The sequence below is a fragment of the Podarcis filfolensis genome, assembly GCF_964270895.1.
Source record: "Podarcis filfolensis genome assembly, chromosome: 6".
Classification (NCBI taxonomy): domain Eukaryota; kingdom Metazoa; phylum Chordata; class Lepidosauria; order Squamata; family Lacertidae; genus Podarcis; species Podarcis filfolensis.
This window is the reverse complement of record NC_139609.1, coordinates 69699674-69716007: the sequence shown is the minus strand read 5'-3', so window position 1 is coordinate 69716007 and position 16334 is coordinate 69699674. Positions and strand designations below refer to the sequence as shown.

Sequence of the window (16334 nt, the reverse complement as noted above, 5' to 3'; positions counted from 1 at the left end):
AAGCCAAAGTCTGGTCTAGGTTTCAAAATGAAAACCAGGCACTATGAATATAAACAAAAAAAATCCACAACCAACTGTGACGGCTTTATAGATTTTATTTCTTTGATTTATTTCAGTTAAAAACAATTCTAGCCATTTCCCAACCAAAATTATGTCAGACCAAGATTAAAAGGACTTATTTCATGTTACCAGCACATAGCAAGCCACTGGCTCACCTTTAATGCTGCAGGACATTAGATTAAATATACACCAATGTTGCAGACCACAGACAAGTGCATTTAGAATACTAACAGCAGGTAAGAAATGAGAAAGGTATAACCATGAGTCAAGGTCAGAAAAATGTTAAATTATTCGTCAAGCACATGGTTTTCGGGACATGCTTTAATTACATGGGCAAAGAAGACATCTTGGGATACACCATTGTGGCTACCACAGTTAAAGCTTTGATTTCAATTTAAAAAATTGGAGGACGGCATTTTCCAGTTCAGCAGCACTGAAGGATGTGCTAGAATTACATACCCTGACAAAATTTATTGAGACAAGAAGCCTGTTTTTTTTCATCTACATTTATTAGGGAGTTTGAGTTGTGGGATCAAATTATTGGGGGGGGGGGGAATCCCAGTTATGTGTCCACATCTGATCTCTACCTAAACTTGATTTGATATTTTTTTCTTTGCTACCTGAACGGTGAAAAACCTAGAATAAGCAAATCCTTAACTGTGACTTTGCTGTATTGTGAACGATGGATATATTCACCCAACCATGAGAAAAGACACCTCTGCATAGTTGTCTGCAGAACGGTCACAGTGTTGTTATGATTATTTGTCTCTCCACAAAAGTAGCAACTCGTATTTGGTCACATATATGTCCATTATTATATCAAGAAATGGAAGCATAAACTGGACTAAATAAAAATTTACCTGGAAACAATTTCCACAAATGCAGCTACGCTTTCCCCAGCCATAGCAAACATAGGTGAGAATCACTGGCTATATCCATTTTCTTCATGTGATTGTGTGTCATAGCTGGTCACTTGGAAAACCAAGCAACTGAATTGCCCCATGTCACTGAAACTTTGGGTATCACTACAGCACCTGCTTTGCATCCATCCAAGTGAATCCCTACCCATATTCAATTGGTACAGGAATTGCACCAACCAACAGCCACGGAAAATTTATGAACCTCCCTCTAGGATACATCTAGGCACTGAATGCAACTTTTCATGACTATAATTCCCTGAATTTGCTTCCACCCACCCACACAAAAAAATTGATGCACTGGGAAAATTCAGCTCTGCACCCACACATACACAAATGTACTATTAAAATCCAAAACATATAGATAGCCTTATTCCCTTTTAAGGGGGAAAGTCATTGTCATTAATAGCATGAAAAGTAGTTTTATACAGCTTCAGAATTGCAGTTTTTCTATAAACTTCGATTTTCCCATGGCATGCAGCCAGAGGATCCAGGATTTTATAAAGAAAGAAACCTAATGAATGCTTGATTTCTAAAAAAAATTGTTCCAATAATTCTTCCTCAACATGAGGATTACTGTTCAGTTTGTCGGTTCTCAAAGCCTTTAACTACCACTCGGGAGCAAAGCCATCTTCTTACACCAATGCCTACACATTCTAAGCTCTGCCCATTTGCAGCACGTTAAGAGGTAAAAAAATAAAATAAAAACAAACAATTCATGAAACTAATCCATGAAAGTTAAAATGTTAATTTTGTCATTCTGTACGACGTGAATGAGGCTGGAATTTCAGATATGTAGTTACCGGTCTACAACATAATGCACACAGTTCTCCAGAGGCACAGACAACTAGATCTACAACACAAAAGGACTGGATCTTGGAGCACCAGTTTCTTCTCTTCATTTACAGCATTTTACATTCAGCTCAGCGTTGGGCAGCTTCTTCATCTCAAGAGAAACTCAGTCATTATCTCAATGGGGCCATATTCTCACCAAATCCCTGCACTACTGCTGTTTTCTTCTAGAATTGCCTTGCTACAGTATTGTCTCACACCGGTTGCTGAAAAGGTGGTTTATAACTGCTGGATCTGCCACAGTAGAGGTATCTCCCAGCTCCTGGTCATTTTTGGCAATTTTTCTTAATACCCGCCGCATAATTTTACCTGCAAAGAAATGGCAGTGTAACATCAAACTGTACTTGCATTCCAAGAAAAAGATGATTAATGAATGGTATTTAGGCAGTGACGCAGGATTTTAGGACATGCTGTTAAAAATAGGATATACACTGGGATTCTTGACCCCAGATTAGTCTACAAACATAAAATACAATGAATTGAATAAAATTAATAACTTGGGAGTAAAATTCTAAGCAACTTGCCCAAAGACAATAAAATAATTGAACTGTAGAGTTGGAAGGAACCCTAAGAGTCATCTAATCCAAGTCCCTACAATGCAGGAATCTCAACTAAAGGATCCAAGACATGGCCATACAACCACAACTGAGCGGTACTATTACTTCCCTTGATGAGGGCACTAGACTTCTGTTGGTACAGCCTAGAAGAGCACTAGCTTATTTTGCTGCTGCATCACACTTGACTTGTGTTAAGCTTGTGGTCTATTAAGCCCATGATGATAAACAACTTCTACCTTGCCTTGGGAGTTGCTGTCCACACAATTCCCACTGATCTATATGGGCAGTACAATAAATAATAATAATACCCCACCCATCTGGCTGGGTTTCCTCACAAGCCACTACTGCCTTGTGACATATTAGAAATCCTTTCTGCCAATCAAACCATACTGTCATGCCATCCCTACAGTAGAGGCAAGATGATTTCCATGTTTTCCACAAGGCTCCAAGACAACAGAGGCTACTAAATAGCTACTCGCAGCTTTACTAGTTTTCCCAATTCCCACACTGTGTTTCCAAAAAGAAAGCAAAGAATGTAAATTCAATTAAAAGCAAGAACCTGTAATGTAAGGCAAGAGGTATTTACAGCACCATGATCTGTGCTTCCTGCACATATACTGTAAAATCCATATCTTACCTGAGCGGGTTTTGGGCAGGCCAGGTGCATTCTGAATATAATCTGGTGTTGCAATGGGCCCAATCTTTTCTCTAACTGCAAATGAAAGAAGGATTTTAGCTATGATAGCCTCTGGACCATTCATAAAGCACGTGAACCCATGCAAACAGGAAGAATAGCTAAACAAGACACCAACATCCCACCCGGAAGGGAGAGAAATGAAATATCCAGGGGAAAGGGGCATGACTGGCATTCTCAATTGGAACACACTGCTATAAGTAAGGTAAAGGAGACCCTGGACAGTTAAGTCCAGTCAAAGGCAACTATGGGGTGCGGCACTCATCTCACTTCAGGCTGAGGGAGCTGGCGTTTGCCCACAGACAGTTTTCTGGGTTGTGTGGCCAGCATGACTAAACCGCTTCTGGCGTGACGGGCCACTGTGATGAGTGCCAGAGCGCATTGAAACACCGTTTACCTTCCCACCGCAGCGGTACCTATTTATCTACTCGTACTGGTATGCTTTTGAACTGCTAGGTTGGCAGGAGCTGGGACACAGCAACAGGAGTTCACCCCGTCACATAGATTCGAACTGCCAGACCTTCCAATTAGAAGCCCAAGAAGCTCAGTGGTTTAGACCACAGCACCCCCCTGCTCCTAGTTACACTGAAATGCAACTTTAACACACATAGTAGGGACAGAAAACAAAACCCTTTTCAGGAATAAGATTTATAAATTGTAATATAAATTCTTCCTTGATTGTTTCCACTTCAGTTTTGTAACCGAGGTTCTTCTTTCATCATTCCCATTTCCAATTAGAACTTATTCGTTCTTCTAAAAGGTATGCAACATTTTTATTCTACCGGCTCTTATTTCTGACAGGAAGCAGTGTTTCTCAAACCACAGGGACCCCTCCCACGCTGACTTCTCTGCATTTGCCTCTGGAAATGGGGCATTGTTTAGATCCACAGTCAGTACACAGAAGGCACTAGCTCAGCCTCATGTGCCTGTTCCATCTGCAGGTGTCATCCTTGGCACACCCCAGATGTCCCTTCACAGCTGCACAGTGGAAAGTGAGATTAGCTTCTCTCTCATTATAGTCTTTCAGGGAAACTCTTCTCCTTGATGAGTGCGTGAAAAGCTTCTGAAAGGATTCTGCAGAACACAGTGTTTGAATGACAAAGGGGCTGACCAGGAGTAACTAACACCAACGGGCCTGTTTTAAAAAGCAGCCACTCTGGGGAAGTCTTGCTCCGCTCATTAAAAACACGTCGAATGATTTCTGTTCCCGTAAGACCTTGGTCAGATAAATACCGCTACCCCAGAGTCCAATTTGGAAACGAACCTGTTGTGGAAACCCACCCTCCTCTACAGCAACTCTGCTGTCAAAGGGAAAGGAAGGGTTGTTGTGAAATGCCTCGCCACTGCAAAACCCACACCCTGTTCACGGGCCATGCGGTCTGCCCTTATGTATTCAAGTCAGGTGCCAGCTGGCAAGGAGAGCAACATGTGGGAGGCAATAAGGCCAGCAGAGATAAATTTAGCCTCTGGGACAACTAAGCAATGAACCTTTTATTTGAAAACTGTCCTGCCAGCCAGGCTGTGGGATGATGCAAGTTGCTGGGGTGGGGCTTCATTTCAGGAAGATTAGAAGGGCTGAAGAATGATCTCCAAAAGAAAATCTGAGCCAGCAGGTAGCTTTCCTTTTGCTGAACAGGCTAGTGTGACATCCGCTCCACCAATGTGATCCTGGCTCAGCAACTGAGCACATGTTTACCATGCCTAAGGTCCAGAATTCAATACCTAGTATATCCAGTTTTAAAAGAACTGGGTAAGAAGTGAAGGGAATGTCCTTTGCTGGGTATTCCAGAGAGACTGCCAGTTGGACCAGATAATACCAAGGACAAAGAAAAAGCCCATCTAGCCCTGCATGCTGATCTCACAGTGGCCAACCAGATGCCCATGGGAAGCATCCAAGCAGGACCTGAACACTACAGCACTCTTCCCTCTTGTGGTTTCCAACAACTGCTATTCAGAAACGCACTGCCTCTGACAGTGATGGAGGAGGAGAACACAACCATCAGTGGCAATAACCACTGTGCCTTATCCTTCATGATTTTTTTCTAATCTACTATTAAAGCCATTCAAGTTGGCAGCCATCACTGCCTCTAGTGGGAGCAAATTCCATAATTTAACTACATGTAGGGTGAAGAAGTACTTCCTTTTGTTTCCCCCCGAATCTTCCAACATTCAGCTTCATTGGGATGTGACCAGGTGGACAAAAAGTCTAACCTGGCCTAAGGTGGCTTTCTTTGTTGCATGAGCAGCATGCTACCCTGCCCCTCCCGCACCCACCTCACAAATCCAAAAGGGCTTTCTGGCCCTTTTGCCAAGCGACATGTGATGGTCTACCAAGGTTACCTTGTTTCTTCAGTTCATCAACTAAGTTCTTTGTGAAATCATGACCATCCTTCAGCGTCACAAAACAGTAGAGGCACTCTCCCTTCACTGGGTGCGGGTGGCTTACTACTGCTGCCTCCGAAACCGCCAGGTGTTCCACCAAAGCAGATTCAACTTCTGCTGTACTCAGCAAGTGCCCTGCAAACAGAATAAAATGGGGGCTTTTTCTTATATTGGCATTGCTACCCAGGCCTCTTCACTTTTCAAGAGGTTTTCCACAAAAGCCTATTGACATCAGGCAGGCCCCTTCACTGTACGGTTTTCGGCACCTGCTGAAAATACCTTCATTTAGGAAAGCCTATCCATGTTGACATTGGTTTTAATCTAGTTTTTAGCTTATTGGGTTTTTTTATTTAAAAAAAAATCTGAGTATTTTATATAGTTGCTTTGAACTGTCTTTTTTTTTTTACTGATAACTTCATTGTTTTATTCTTTTTGTAAACTGAAGTTTTGTTTTGAGCAATGAAGCATCATATAAATTTAATGAAAAAAAAAAAAAACTAAGCAAGCCAAGACCCGTGCTGAAGGCTAGGGCTTAAGGTAATTCTATTGGCTGAGGCCAACATGGTTATCCATTGGCATAGATTGTGTATTGCCAAAGAAATATCATCACCAAAATAAAAAAGGAACCCTTTACACTAAAATCTTGGTCAAGCTGCAAATGTTGCAAAATAGCATTCTAGAAAGGTACTATGGGAGAAAACACAGTTTGATCCCAAGTACAACTTGTAAAAGCTAAAAAATAAATAAAAGTAGCCAATAATAGTAGAGCAAACCATTTCTTAGTTTGCTTAGTTTCGTATTTTGTTGGGACTTCATAAGATAAAAGAGGAGAACATGTTTTCCTCTAGTCTATCTGGTTGAGAAGACTCCTTGAAGTTCCCCAAAGAGTATGCCTGCACTGATTCTGCTTGAGCGGATATGGTGCTGTGTACCAAGATAAATTATAAAAACAAAAACCAGAGATATGTAAATATTAGATATTTCAATCTCTGAAAAGATAAGAGCTTTCAAGTGCCCAGATATTTGATAGTTATGGAGACTCTATGGACCATTATGTAAGGAAACCAAAAGGTCACATTGCAGCTAATGTTATATGCTTCCTGAAAACCCCATGGCTATGCAGGAGTCAATGCCACTGTACAAACTTTAAAATTCCTAAGAAAAATGGGGCAGACAAAACTATAAAGTAGAAAGAATCTCTTAAGGGAATGAGCTCAGACATTGGCTGCTTTCAGGTAAGCTTTATGCACCTGCATCAAGCCCTATGATTCCATTGCACTCCATGCTTTGCACAAGGAGAAAAACAAACCATTTTTAACCATAATTTTGTATTATGTATAAACCACACGGGTGGCTAATGGTTTCCAAACAAGCCAGGATTCCTTGTTGCTTTGATGACAGTGACCATAGTTCCCAGTTTGCACAAATCAGGCACTAACATCTAACTGCAGCTTCCTGCTCTGCTTCCCCATTCACACAAAGCAAGAGTGAGAGTAAAGAGGCTGCATGTGTGTGCATGAAGCTCAAACGTATCCTGGCCTATCAAGCCAGGATTTGATTATGCAACCACAGTCACTATTGATTTTTTGCATTCACTGCTCTAACCTTTTTTGGCCCAAGCATCTCATTCATCCTTGGCTGACCCTCTGTCAGCCACATGCTTTAAACAGTATTGAGGAGGAAACATATCACGCCCCCCCCCCAAATTTTTTGATTGATTCATTTTACATCCTGCTCTTCCTCCCAAACGAGCCTAGGATGGCATATCATGTCAAAAAGGCCTACCATATCATTGGGAGAGTTTTACAGGAAACTCGAAACCTTCCACAAAGATTTTGTTCTTACCAGAAACATTCAGCATGTCATCAATTCGACCCGTGATCCAATAATAACCATCTTTATCTCTCTTGCAGCCTGGCAGGGGGAAAAAACCAAACCAGCAAATTGACCATTATAAAGTAGCCAGCTAGGGAAAAAAGCATCTAGGGAGAACTGGGGTGGGTGTGGGTGTACACAGCACAATGTGAACAAATGACACTAAGTATTAAGAAACATAAGGCAGCAAAAAAGAGTAATGTGAAAAGCAGTAGTAACACCTCATTGCCCAGAAGCCCTGCTGCCTAACTGCAAATACATGGGACCAGCAAAGATGAATGAGTGGAAAAGGAAAGGCCCAATGAACCAATTCCTAAGCCCCCCACCCTATGCATTGCATATTTCAGGGCTGAACTTCAGTATCCAAATCAAATTCCAGGCAAATCAAATTGATGTAAATAAAGGGTGCCAAAGGGGGTCTGTTCCCCATATCCTTTGTGACTCACACACCTTCTCCCACAATTTGCTCCTAATTCCAGGGAGTCAAGCAGGGTGGACTGTGGATTTCATAAAGGGACCTCTTGCCTTTGTTGCCAAGATCTGAGCATTCATTCCAGGGCTACGAATTAAAAGCTCACAAAACCCAAGTCTGAATCAAACCTAGTCCATACATATAGCTCTAAGTCCCTGTTAGAAAGAGAATTCAGATGGAAGGGCTGGAAATAAAAAAAAGCTGCACAAAGGAAGTATGTTGAGCCTCTTTTTTATATATCATGCTTAATCCCTTCCACATTATACAGGAAGCAAGCATTACTGTCAATATTACAGGATTCCATGTAGAACCTTACCATCTCCAGTCACATAGTAACCAGGGAACTTTTTGAAGTACGTGGTCTCAAACCGCTGGTGGTTTTTGTACACTGTGCGCATTATTCCAGGCCAGGGTTGCTTAAAAACCTAAAAGGAGAGGACAAATAAGAGAACATATTAAACGTGGGTTTCTTTACCATGCCCTTACATTGCATTGAGCATTTTGTCCTATGTGAAGCTGTGGCTTACTTCCAAAGAATTGTTCCTCTCCTCCCACAAAGGATTCAATACTGTATAATGCTATGCTCACACAAGACATTGGGTGTTAAGTCACTATGGCGCATTGCCTCAAATGATGGACTTTGTCCTGGGAGACCAGAGTTCAAATACCCATTCAGTCAAGTTTGCCTCTGAATACTAGTGACTGAGGATCAAGATGAGTTACACACGTCTTACTGTGAGAACTGGGTTAGACGTACCTTGGGTCTGATACAACATGTATTGTTTAGGCTTAAGATATGCTACTGATAACCGCAATTATAACATGGCCTAACTCTGGGAATGTGGTCCTCCCAACTGTTCCATGATGGAAACAAGCCAGAAACATGACAATAATCTGGCTTTTCAATGCATGTAAACTAGAGCTCGTGGTTTGTTTCTCTCTAAGCAAACCACAACCTGAAGATAAGGTCTGTTAGCTCACCAAGAAACAAACTACAAGCCTAAGTTCACATGTCACCCCATGCCAGACTCTGGGATTGTTTCCTCCTCCTGCAACACTCAGGAGAGGACGAGCAAACATTAAAGTGCATTAAATCATAGTTTACTTTAAAGTGCCAGTGTTTACCTTATTGAATTCTACACACAGCATAAAATGAAACATGGCATACTCCCGCCATGCCACGCCCCCCAAAAAAACTTCTAGTCAAGTAGACCATGCTAAATCAGATCACAATGGGTTTAGGAGAGCAGGAAATTTCCGTGTTCAATTTTTTCCAGGAAACTCATCACTACAGCGATTCCAGATGCCCTCTACAACGTAATTATTAAACGAACATACAGAATGGTATCATCTTTCATAAATAGAAGCTGGACAACACCCAAGCAACCCATGCACATTCTTGGCACTTTGACTCTGCTCTGGGCAATCGTCCATTCTGCAGATATATTTTATGATCCTTTGCTCTTGGTGAAAGACAACTTGCAGTCTCCTGTGTAAAATCAGTTCAACTCTGATAGTTCAAATCTTCTTCACTCCCAGAGAGAAATTTGATCTGATCAGAGCTGAGCTCAGAACTTATTACAATGCTGAGGAGTTGCCACACTCTGTGCTTAAACAGTAGACCCTTCCAACTTTTTCTGGGGTGTGTGTTTTTGCTTTAGAAAGAGCAGCCACCAAGGACTCAAATTTTGAGACAGCAGCAGCAATGTGAGAAGGAAGGGCTGAACCCCTGTCCTCTGCACTGCTTTCCCAAACACCATCCCATTCCAAAGCAGCCTGAGAATTAAGCAGGTATTATGCCCACTCTGGTTACCCTATCTGCTAGTGAATATGTATCTTACACATGTATTCGCTAAAAGGCTAACTTTGGCAAACTAGCAATACTAAGTCCAGATACAGTGGTGGTCTGGATGAGGGCCAGTGAACTGAAGCTGAATCCTGGCAAGGTGGAGGGCCTTAAGATGAGTGGTGCCCAGATCCAGGAAATTGGTCAATTGCTAGTTCCAAACAGAGCTGCATTTCCTCTGAAGGAACAAGTCTGTAGTCTGGGGTTACACCTGTACCCATCTTCGTCAACTGAGGCCCAAGTAGCTCCAGTGGCTGAGAGTTCCTTTTTCCAGCTTAGGCTGGTACACAAGTTTCAACAATTCCTGGATACAGATAGCAGTCACAGCGGACTGTGCACTGGTACCCTCAAGAGATTACTGGAACAATCTCTGTGTGGGGCTGCCCTAGGTTGCATACTAGAGAAACCAGCATCTAACATGCAACACGTTTATTAAAGTAATACCACTGGCTGCCAATACATTACTAGGTCAAGCTGAAAATTTTATTTGTGTGTGTGTGTGTGAATGCGCTCTCTCTCTCTCTCTCTCTTAAAGTATTAAACTTGCTTCTGAAGGAAGTGGAGATGGCCACCAATTCAGATAGCTTTAATAGTATGGAGGATAATGGTATCAATGGTAACAAGCCATGACTGCTATGCTCTGCTTCCACTGTCTGAAGCAGTTAAGGGACAGATATCTCACACATGGAACTAATGCAAAATGGGAATGACTATATATAGACCATGAAGCTCCACACACAGATTGAATTTAGCCAGCAATAAAAACTTCACTTTTTCTTACCAGGTAACCTTCTGCTTCTCCTTCCAGCTCCTCCCCAGACTCATCCAGCACCGCAGGGACCACCCCAAAGAAAGGAAGCGTCTGCCAAGGAAATAGTAGGATTTGGAAGAAGTGGAAAATGCAAACTAAACCCCCAGAGAAAGCAGACATGTGGAAGGGAGAAAGGGAACTTTGGACTTGTTTTCACATCTGGGCTAAGTTCTTCCATTGGTCCATTCCCATCCCCAAATAATTCACCCCAGAAGGTTCCATAACTTTTAAGATTACACCCAAAGCTTCTGGTCAGCAAATAAGTCAATTTCCAGGAAGGAAAACCTCTATTCACTTAGAGCCTATCATCCCACTTTGGTTTTGCTTTAGAAAATGCTTTAAAACATGCAAGTGTGTATAAAATAATTTGCAGTTATCTGCATGTTTATGAGAGGATTATTAGTGAAACTATTGCGCCAAAGCCCAAGGGGGGTGGGGGACAAAAAGTACTGCTGCACAAACAGACGAGAACAATAAGAATCTATACTTACAGCTGAGCCTGGCTTCATTGGTATGGCAGCAGGGAGAGGAGTTAACACATGGCCCCCCTGCAGGATAGAAACCCAAAACTGTTACAACAATACCAAGCAGTCGAGGAAAAGCTGAGTTGTTCCGAGGCACAGCAGGTAGCAGCAATGCATTTCCAAGCAACTGTACTTTTGCTATAGAAAAACTGTAGCAAGTTTGTGGGCAAAAACTCAAAAAGGTGGGATTCAACTAAGTTGTTGCATGTACAGAACGCGGCCTGCTTGCTCCGCATACCCCACACACCCCTAAATTGACTCTGGAGGATTGGGGAACCTGCAGAACAGGTTTAGGGGGCATGCAGGGTGGGGGTGGGGAGAAAACCTGATCCCCCTCCCATGTACCCCACTTACCACTATATTGAATTCCACTCAAAAAGTGGTATTCATCTAAGTTTGATGCAGAGTAGACTCACTGAAATTAATGGGCATTGCTTAGTCAAGTTCATTTACTTCAATTAGTCTACTCTGAGCAAAACCAAGCTGAATGCCGCCCAAAACCTAGTACTTGGGAGAGCGCAGGAAAATCCTAACACCCACACAGGCAAACAGACAGATCATTCACAAGACACAAAGGGAACCAAGAACCAAATAACTCACAGTCTCTGTCTGCCAGAAGGTATCCACTATAGGGCATCTTTCTTCGCCAACCACCCTATAGTACCATAGCCAAGCTTCTGGGTTTATGGGCTCCCCAACTGTCCCAAGGATCTTCAGGGACTTCCTGCTGTACCTGCCATAAGAAGCAGATAGGTTTTTAAAGAGAGGGAGGAAAACTCCACAAGAAAAAAATTGGTTTGCAGTTCCAGAGCTGGCCCTTCAAGGAGAGTGCCAAGCAGCACAAGGAGAACATTGCCAGAAACCGACAAAAGCCTCCTGTCAAGAGCAAGCATAGTAACTGGGGTGAGATTCAGACAGACCTTTTCTAGCAGTCATCAGGGCTTAAACTAAGCACCAAGATCCAGCCAAGTATATTCCCTTCCCTCTTTTCTCACTGTCCTCCCCACATTGTCTTTATATCAGGGGTGCCAACTTCAATAACATATGTGGGGGGGGGTAAGCCCTGCTCCACGGAATCAGTCACATGATGTGGTGCATGCACACCATTTAAATGGCAATTTCCATCAACTGGGGGGGAAGGGCAACCCACTCATATATTTGATTGGGGCCCCCCGAAAGGACCTTGGCCCCTAGGAGTTGGCCCCTATGCTTTGTATCTTATAGAACAAACGTAAAACAAGAACGCTGTTCCTGAGGAAAAGGCTGGAGGAATTAGCTTTGCTCTAGGGTTTGCTTTTCTCTAGAGCGATGCATGTTTGAGATTATATATTCCCAATGCTGGAAGGTTATTAGCGAAACCACTCTCTGTTTTGCTTAAAGTCCTACTTACTTCCGGACATGTTCATCTCCATACTTCATGAGAAGGCGAATGGCAGTGGGTGCTGTGTAGAACTTGGTCACCTTGTACTTGTCAATGATGCTCCACATACGACCAACGTCTGGGTAAATGGGAAGCCCTTCAAACTGAGCAGAAAACAAGTCGTTTAGCATGAGAAGAAGAAACCCACCACCCCACCTGCTGCTTCCAGCAAGTGGGGTGCAAAAATTTGCAGCCCTATAATGGGGACCATTCATGATTTGATTTGAATCAGCGAGACTGCTGGCTCAAATCAGAAGAAGGTACTTGTGAAGAATGACAGTAAGAAGAACTTGACCAGCAATGAACCTCAGTGCAAACGTGGTTTGGGGAGCCATGGTCATCATCAGTGACCTAACTTGTTTAGCTGCTTTCTTGCCAATGAGGATGTTGCACGACCAGACCAATACAATTCAACCTTGATCAAGGCACTCATACTTGGTTTGTGTAAGCCTGGCAAGGCTTCTAGTCCCCCCACCCTCATACAGCGCCCACATACCACAGAACTTACTAAGACACTGGTTGCCCCATTTGCCAAAGGTCCGTATGTGAGGTAGGAATGGCCAGTTATCCATCCAATGTCAGCCGTGCACCAGTAGATGTCCTCAGGATGGTGATCAAACACATATTTAAAGGTAGTGGCAGTGAAAATCATATAGCCACCTATTGTATGTACAACACCCTGAAACAAAAAAAACTAGCTGAAATTAAACAGAACATTACTGGCTTGATTTCGATTATATGAGAAAGCATACAGCAACATTGGACTCAGCTAGATTGGTAAAGAAAAAGAGATTTACAGTGGTACCTCTGGTTACGTACTTAATTCGTTCCGGAGGTCCGTTCTTAACCTGAAACTGTTCTTAACCTGAAGCACCACTTTAGCTAATGGGGCCTCCTGCTGCTGCCGCACGGCCACCGCACGATTTCTGTTCTCATCCTGAAGCAAAGTTCTTAACCCGAGGTACTATTTCTGGGTTAGCAGAGTCTGTAACCTGAAATGTATGTAACCTGAAGCGTATGTAACCTGAGATACCACTGTATATGTGTTGTATTTGCAATATAACATTGTGCCACCAGGTGGCAGTGTGGAGTCCTGTTTTTCTCTACCTGTTTTCCCTGTTTAAATTTACAATGCATTTAACTGAAAGACTACTTTGATGTGTCTACATCCAGCCATTGTTTTACTCAAGCACTACCACATTGAACAAATACATCAGTAAAACTTCAGCATGAGAGAAGGAAACGTATTTTTACTGTATCATTAACCACATTATAACCATAACATTAGTTCAATCACACACAAGGGAAATTAGTATGACTCCCTTTTACAGGGAAACATTACCATGAAGTACTTTTCTTTGCAATGTTTACTTGCAGTGTCATAATTAAATGCGAAAATAGTGGCACCAATCCCAAACACAGCCCTGAGAGGTAACCAAATTAGTTCATGTGATATTTTTGTAGTCATCAAACCACTGACCACATAAATTCAGTAAAGCGAGTGCTCTGTACAGCAAGCAGTGAAATAAACACATCAAAGTTTATGCACAGACTCGTATCTCGTGTGAATTTAAACAGATGTATACAAGGCTTAGGAAGCATATGTTGTTATGAAGAAAGCCTGTAATGTGTAGATGTGCTATGTATAGCAAAGACTAAAAAGTATTAGGCTTTCTGTGCCTCCTTCAATTATTTATGCCAACTGCTGCTCAATAATCGGTGAAAAAATACATGTGGCCAGTCCTGCACCCTGCATGTATTTATATACACACAATGCCACCAACCCAGAATTTCACAGTGGGCCACATGAACAGAACAAGTCAGACCACTGCTCCATCTTGCCCAATGGCATCTATTTTGACTGGCAGCAGCTAGGTGGGGTTTCTGGGCAAAGAACTTTCACAGTACCTGCTACCAGAGATCCTTTTATGGGGAGATGGAAGGGACTGAACCTGGGACCTTCTGCAGGCAAAACATTCTCTACCATTGAACTTTCCCCCTTCCAAGTAATCTAGAGCACCTGGAATACAAGAGGTCTCGTTACACTAATGTGTAATTAATGTTGCACTAACGTTACAAGTATTTGTAGAGATAGGGCCCATTTCTGGTTCCAGACCAGTACTGTGAAAGCATTAAAACAGTAAGCATTTGGATCCAAAGCGTCCACACAGCAGAGTGAACAGCAAACGAGTGTGACTTGACAAGTAAATATTAACTCTTCACTTCATGCTTTGGCACAGGATCAGAATAAAGGAACATACCTTTGGTTTTCCAGTTGACCCACTGGTGTAGAGAATAAACAGTTCGTCTTCCGCATCACACCAGACAGGCTCACACTCCTTGCTAGAATTCTTCATAACGTTGTGCCACCAAAGGTCGACTTCTGAATTCCAAGGTATCTGAAGAAAACCACATAGTAAGAGGCACACATAATACTTAAAAGACAGCAAGATGGTTGGAAAAACCCAGCTTTGGAGCTCTTGCACTTTAACTGATTATTTTGGCTTTTAAAGCAGAACTCTACTGTTTCAGCTTTTCTCCTATTTTTAAAAGCGTTTTCCTTTCTTAACAGCTGCAGAAGTACAACTACAGTGTTAACACACCATGACATCTGTTTAAATGAGCAGTTTTGACCTCCTAATCAAAACTGTGGCATCATTAGTTCAACAATCTTAGTGATTCTGCATTAATAATACTGATCTTATTGTTAAATGCTGTTATTTTTCCAAGTAGCAAACAAAAGCTACTGAACATCTGTCAGAGCCTAAGCAATAGCTACAGGAATGTAGTGCAGGAGAAAATATAATTTTTACCAGTAATGCTGTTTATCACATATATATAAATTTGATCAGCAAGTTCTTCACAGTCTTTCATCTATCATCACAACAATCCAGTAAGGTAGGCTACTCTTACTGGAAGGCTGAAATACAAGCTTGCCCAAGGTCAAACAAAGTCTCTGGTGGGGGGATGTGAGAAACTATTAGAATTCTCTTAACCAACAGCCCTATGGATCAGGAATAATATTCACCAAGTCTGCATGCTTGGCTTTAGTGAATATGTAAGTCTATTATCAGAACAGTTGTGTGCACATCCTAAATTCATATGCAACTATTAATAGTTTTTCCCAGTGCGTGTCTCCCACTGTGTTTCATATAATTATAAACCACTTCAATAATTTGTCTTCCCCTGTATGCATAACTGTATTTTCATCTTCATGTTTCATGATCAAATAGTTCTTTACAATGGGTAGCATTAGGAAAGCCCCTTAATGAATTTGAACAATTTATCTCAGTGCATTTTAGACAAGTCCTTGAATTTACACAAGCCAGTTCAACTTCATCTGCTGAGACCAGAGCTATCCAAACCACTTCATTTTGAATGTTCTGTGCATGTGCTGTGGACAAAGGGTGCATAAAAAGAAGCAATTCAGGAATGGTAAGGAAACTCTCTCATGGCAGTCAAGGATGCCTAAGGGAAATACAAAGGTTTCTGAAATGAAGTACGACACACACTTTAACTCCTATGCTTTCATGAGCAAAGGCCCTCACCAGTGAAGATCAGCTGATATCAACCATTTTATTCTTGCAATTTTTATATTCACCTTGGGGGCAATTGTGATGGAGAGGAGGAACATAAATATGTTTTTTAAAAATAAAAATTAGTACATAAATAATAAATCCCCAAATAAAGTAAGTTGGTGTTATGATCCCCAGAGGGGCTATGATTCTGACACACAATGATTTGGAAGAGCCACTTAGGGAGTTAATGGCAAAGGGATAATTATAAATATCACACTAAGGTGGCATGCAGCAAATCCACCAGGAGTTCCGGCATTTAATACACATGCACAGAGCCATTTTATATGTTCTCTTTATGTAAGTGAAGCACGGTTATTATACATCCATACTAAGGAGAGCAACATGA

General features: G+C 42.0%; 1 protein-coding gene across 2 annotated transcripts in view; it reads right to left on the bottom strand.

Annotated features, from left to right (window-relative positions):
- Positions 1 to 77: 77 nt before the first annotated feature.
- ACSS2 (acyl-CoA synthetase short chain family member 2) overlaps positions 78 to 16334 on the bottom strand; it is a 58543-nt gene continuing 42286 nt past the window's right edge. For both annotated transcript variants that reach the window (XM_083618618.1, XM_083618617.1), the window contains 11 exons: positions 14672 to 14809; positions 12919 to 13089; positions 12381 to 12514; positions 11591 to 11723; positions 10958 to 11014; positions 10437 to 10517; positions 8126 to 8234; positions 7308 to 7376; positions 5421 to 5597; positions 3024 to 3098; positions 78 to 2138 (listed from right to left, as the gene is read on the bottom strand). In XM_083618618.1, the coding sequence (XP_083474744.1) occupies positions 2011 to 2138; positions 3024 to 3098; positions 5421 to 5597; positions 7308 to 7376; positions 8126 to 8234; positions 10437 to 10517; positions 10958 to 11014; positions 11591 to 11723; positions 12381 to 12514; positions 12919 to 13089; positions 14672 to 14809 (1272 nt within the window). In that variant the 3' untranslated portion in view covers positions 78 to 2010. The remainder of the gene's footprint in view (positions 2139 to 3023; positions 3099 to 5420; positions 5598 to 7307; positions 7377 to 8125; positions 8235 to 10436; positions 10518 to 10957; positions 11015 to 11590; positions 11724 to 12380; positions 12515 to 12918; positions 13090 to 14671; positions 14810 to 16334) is intronic.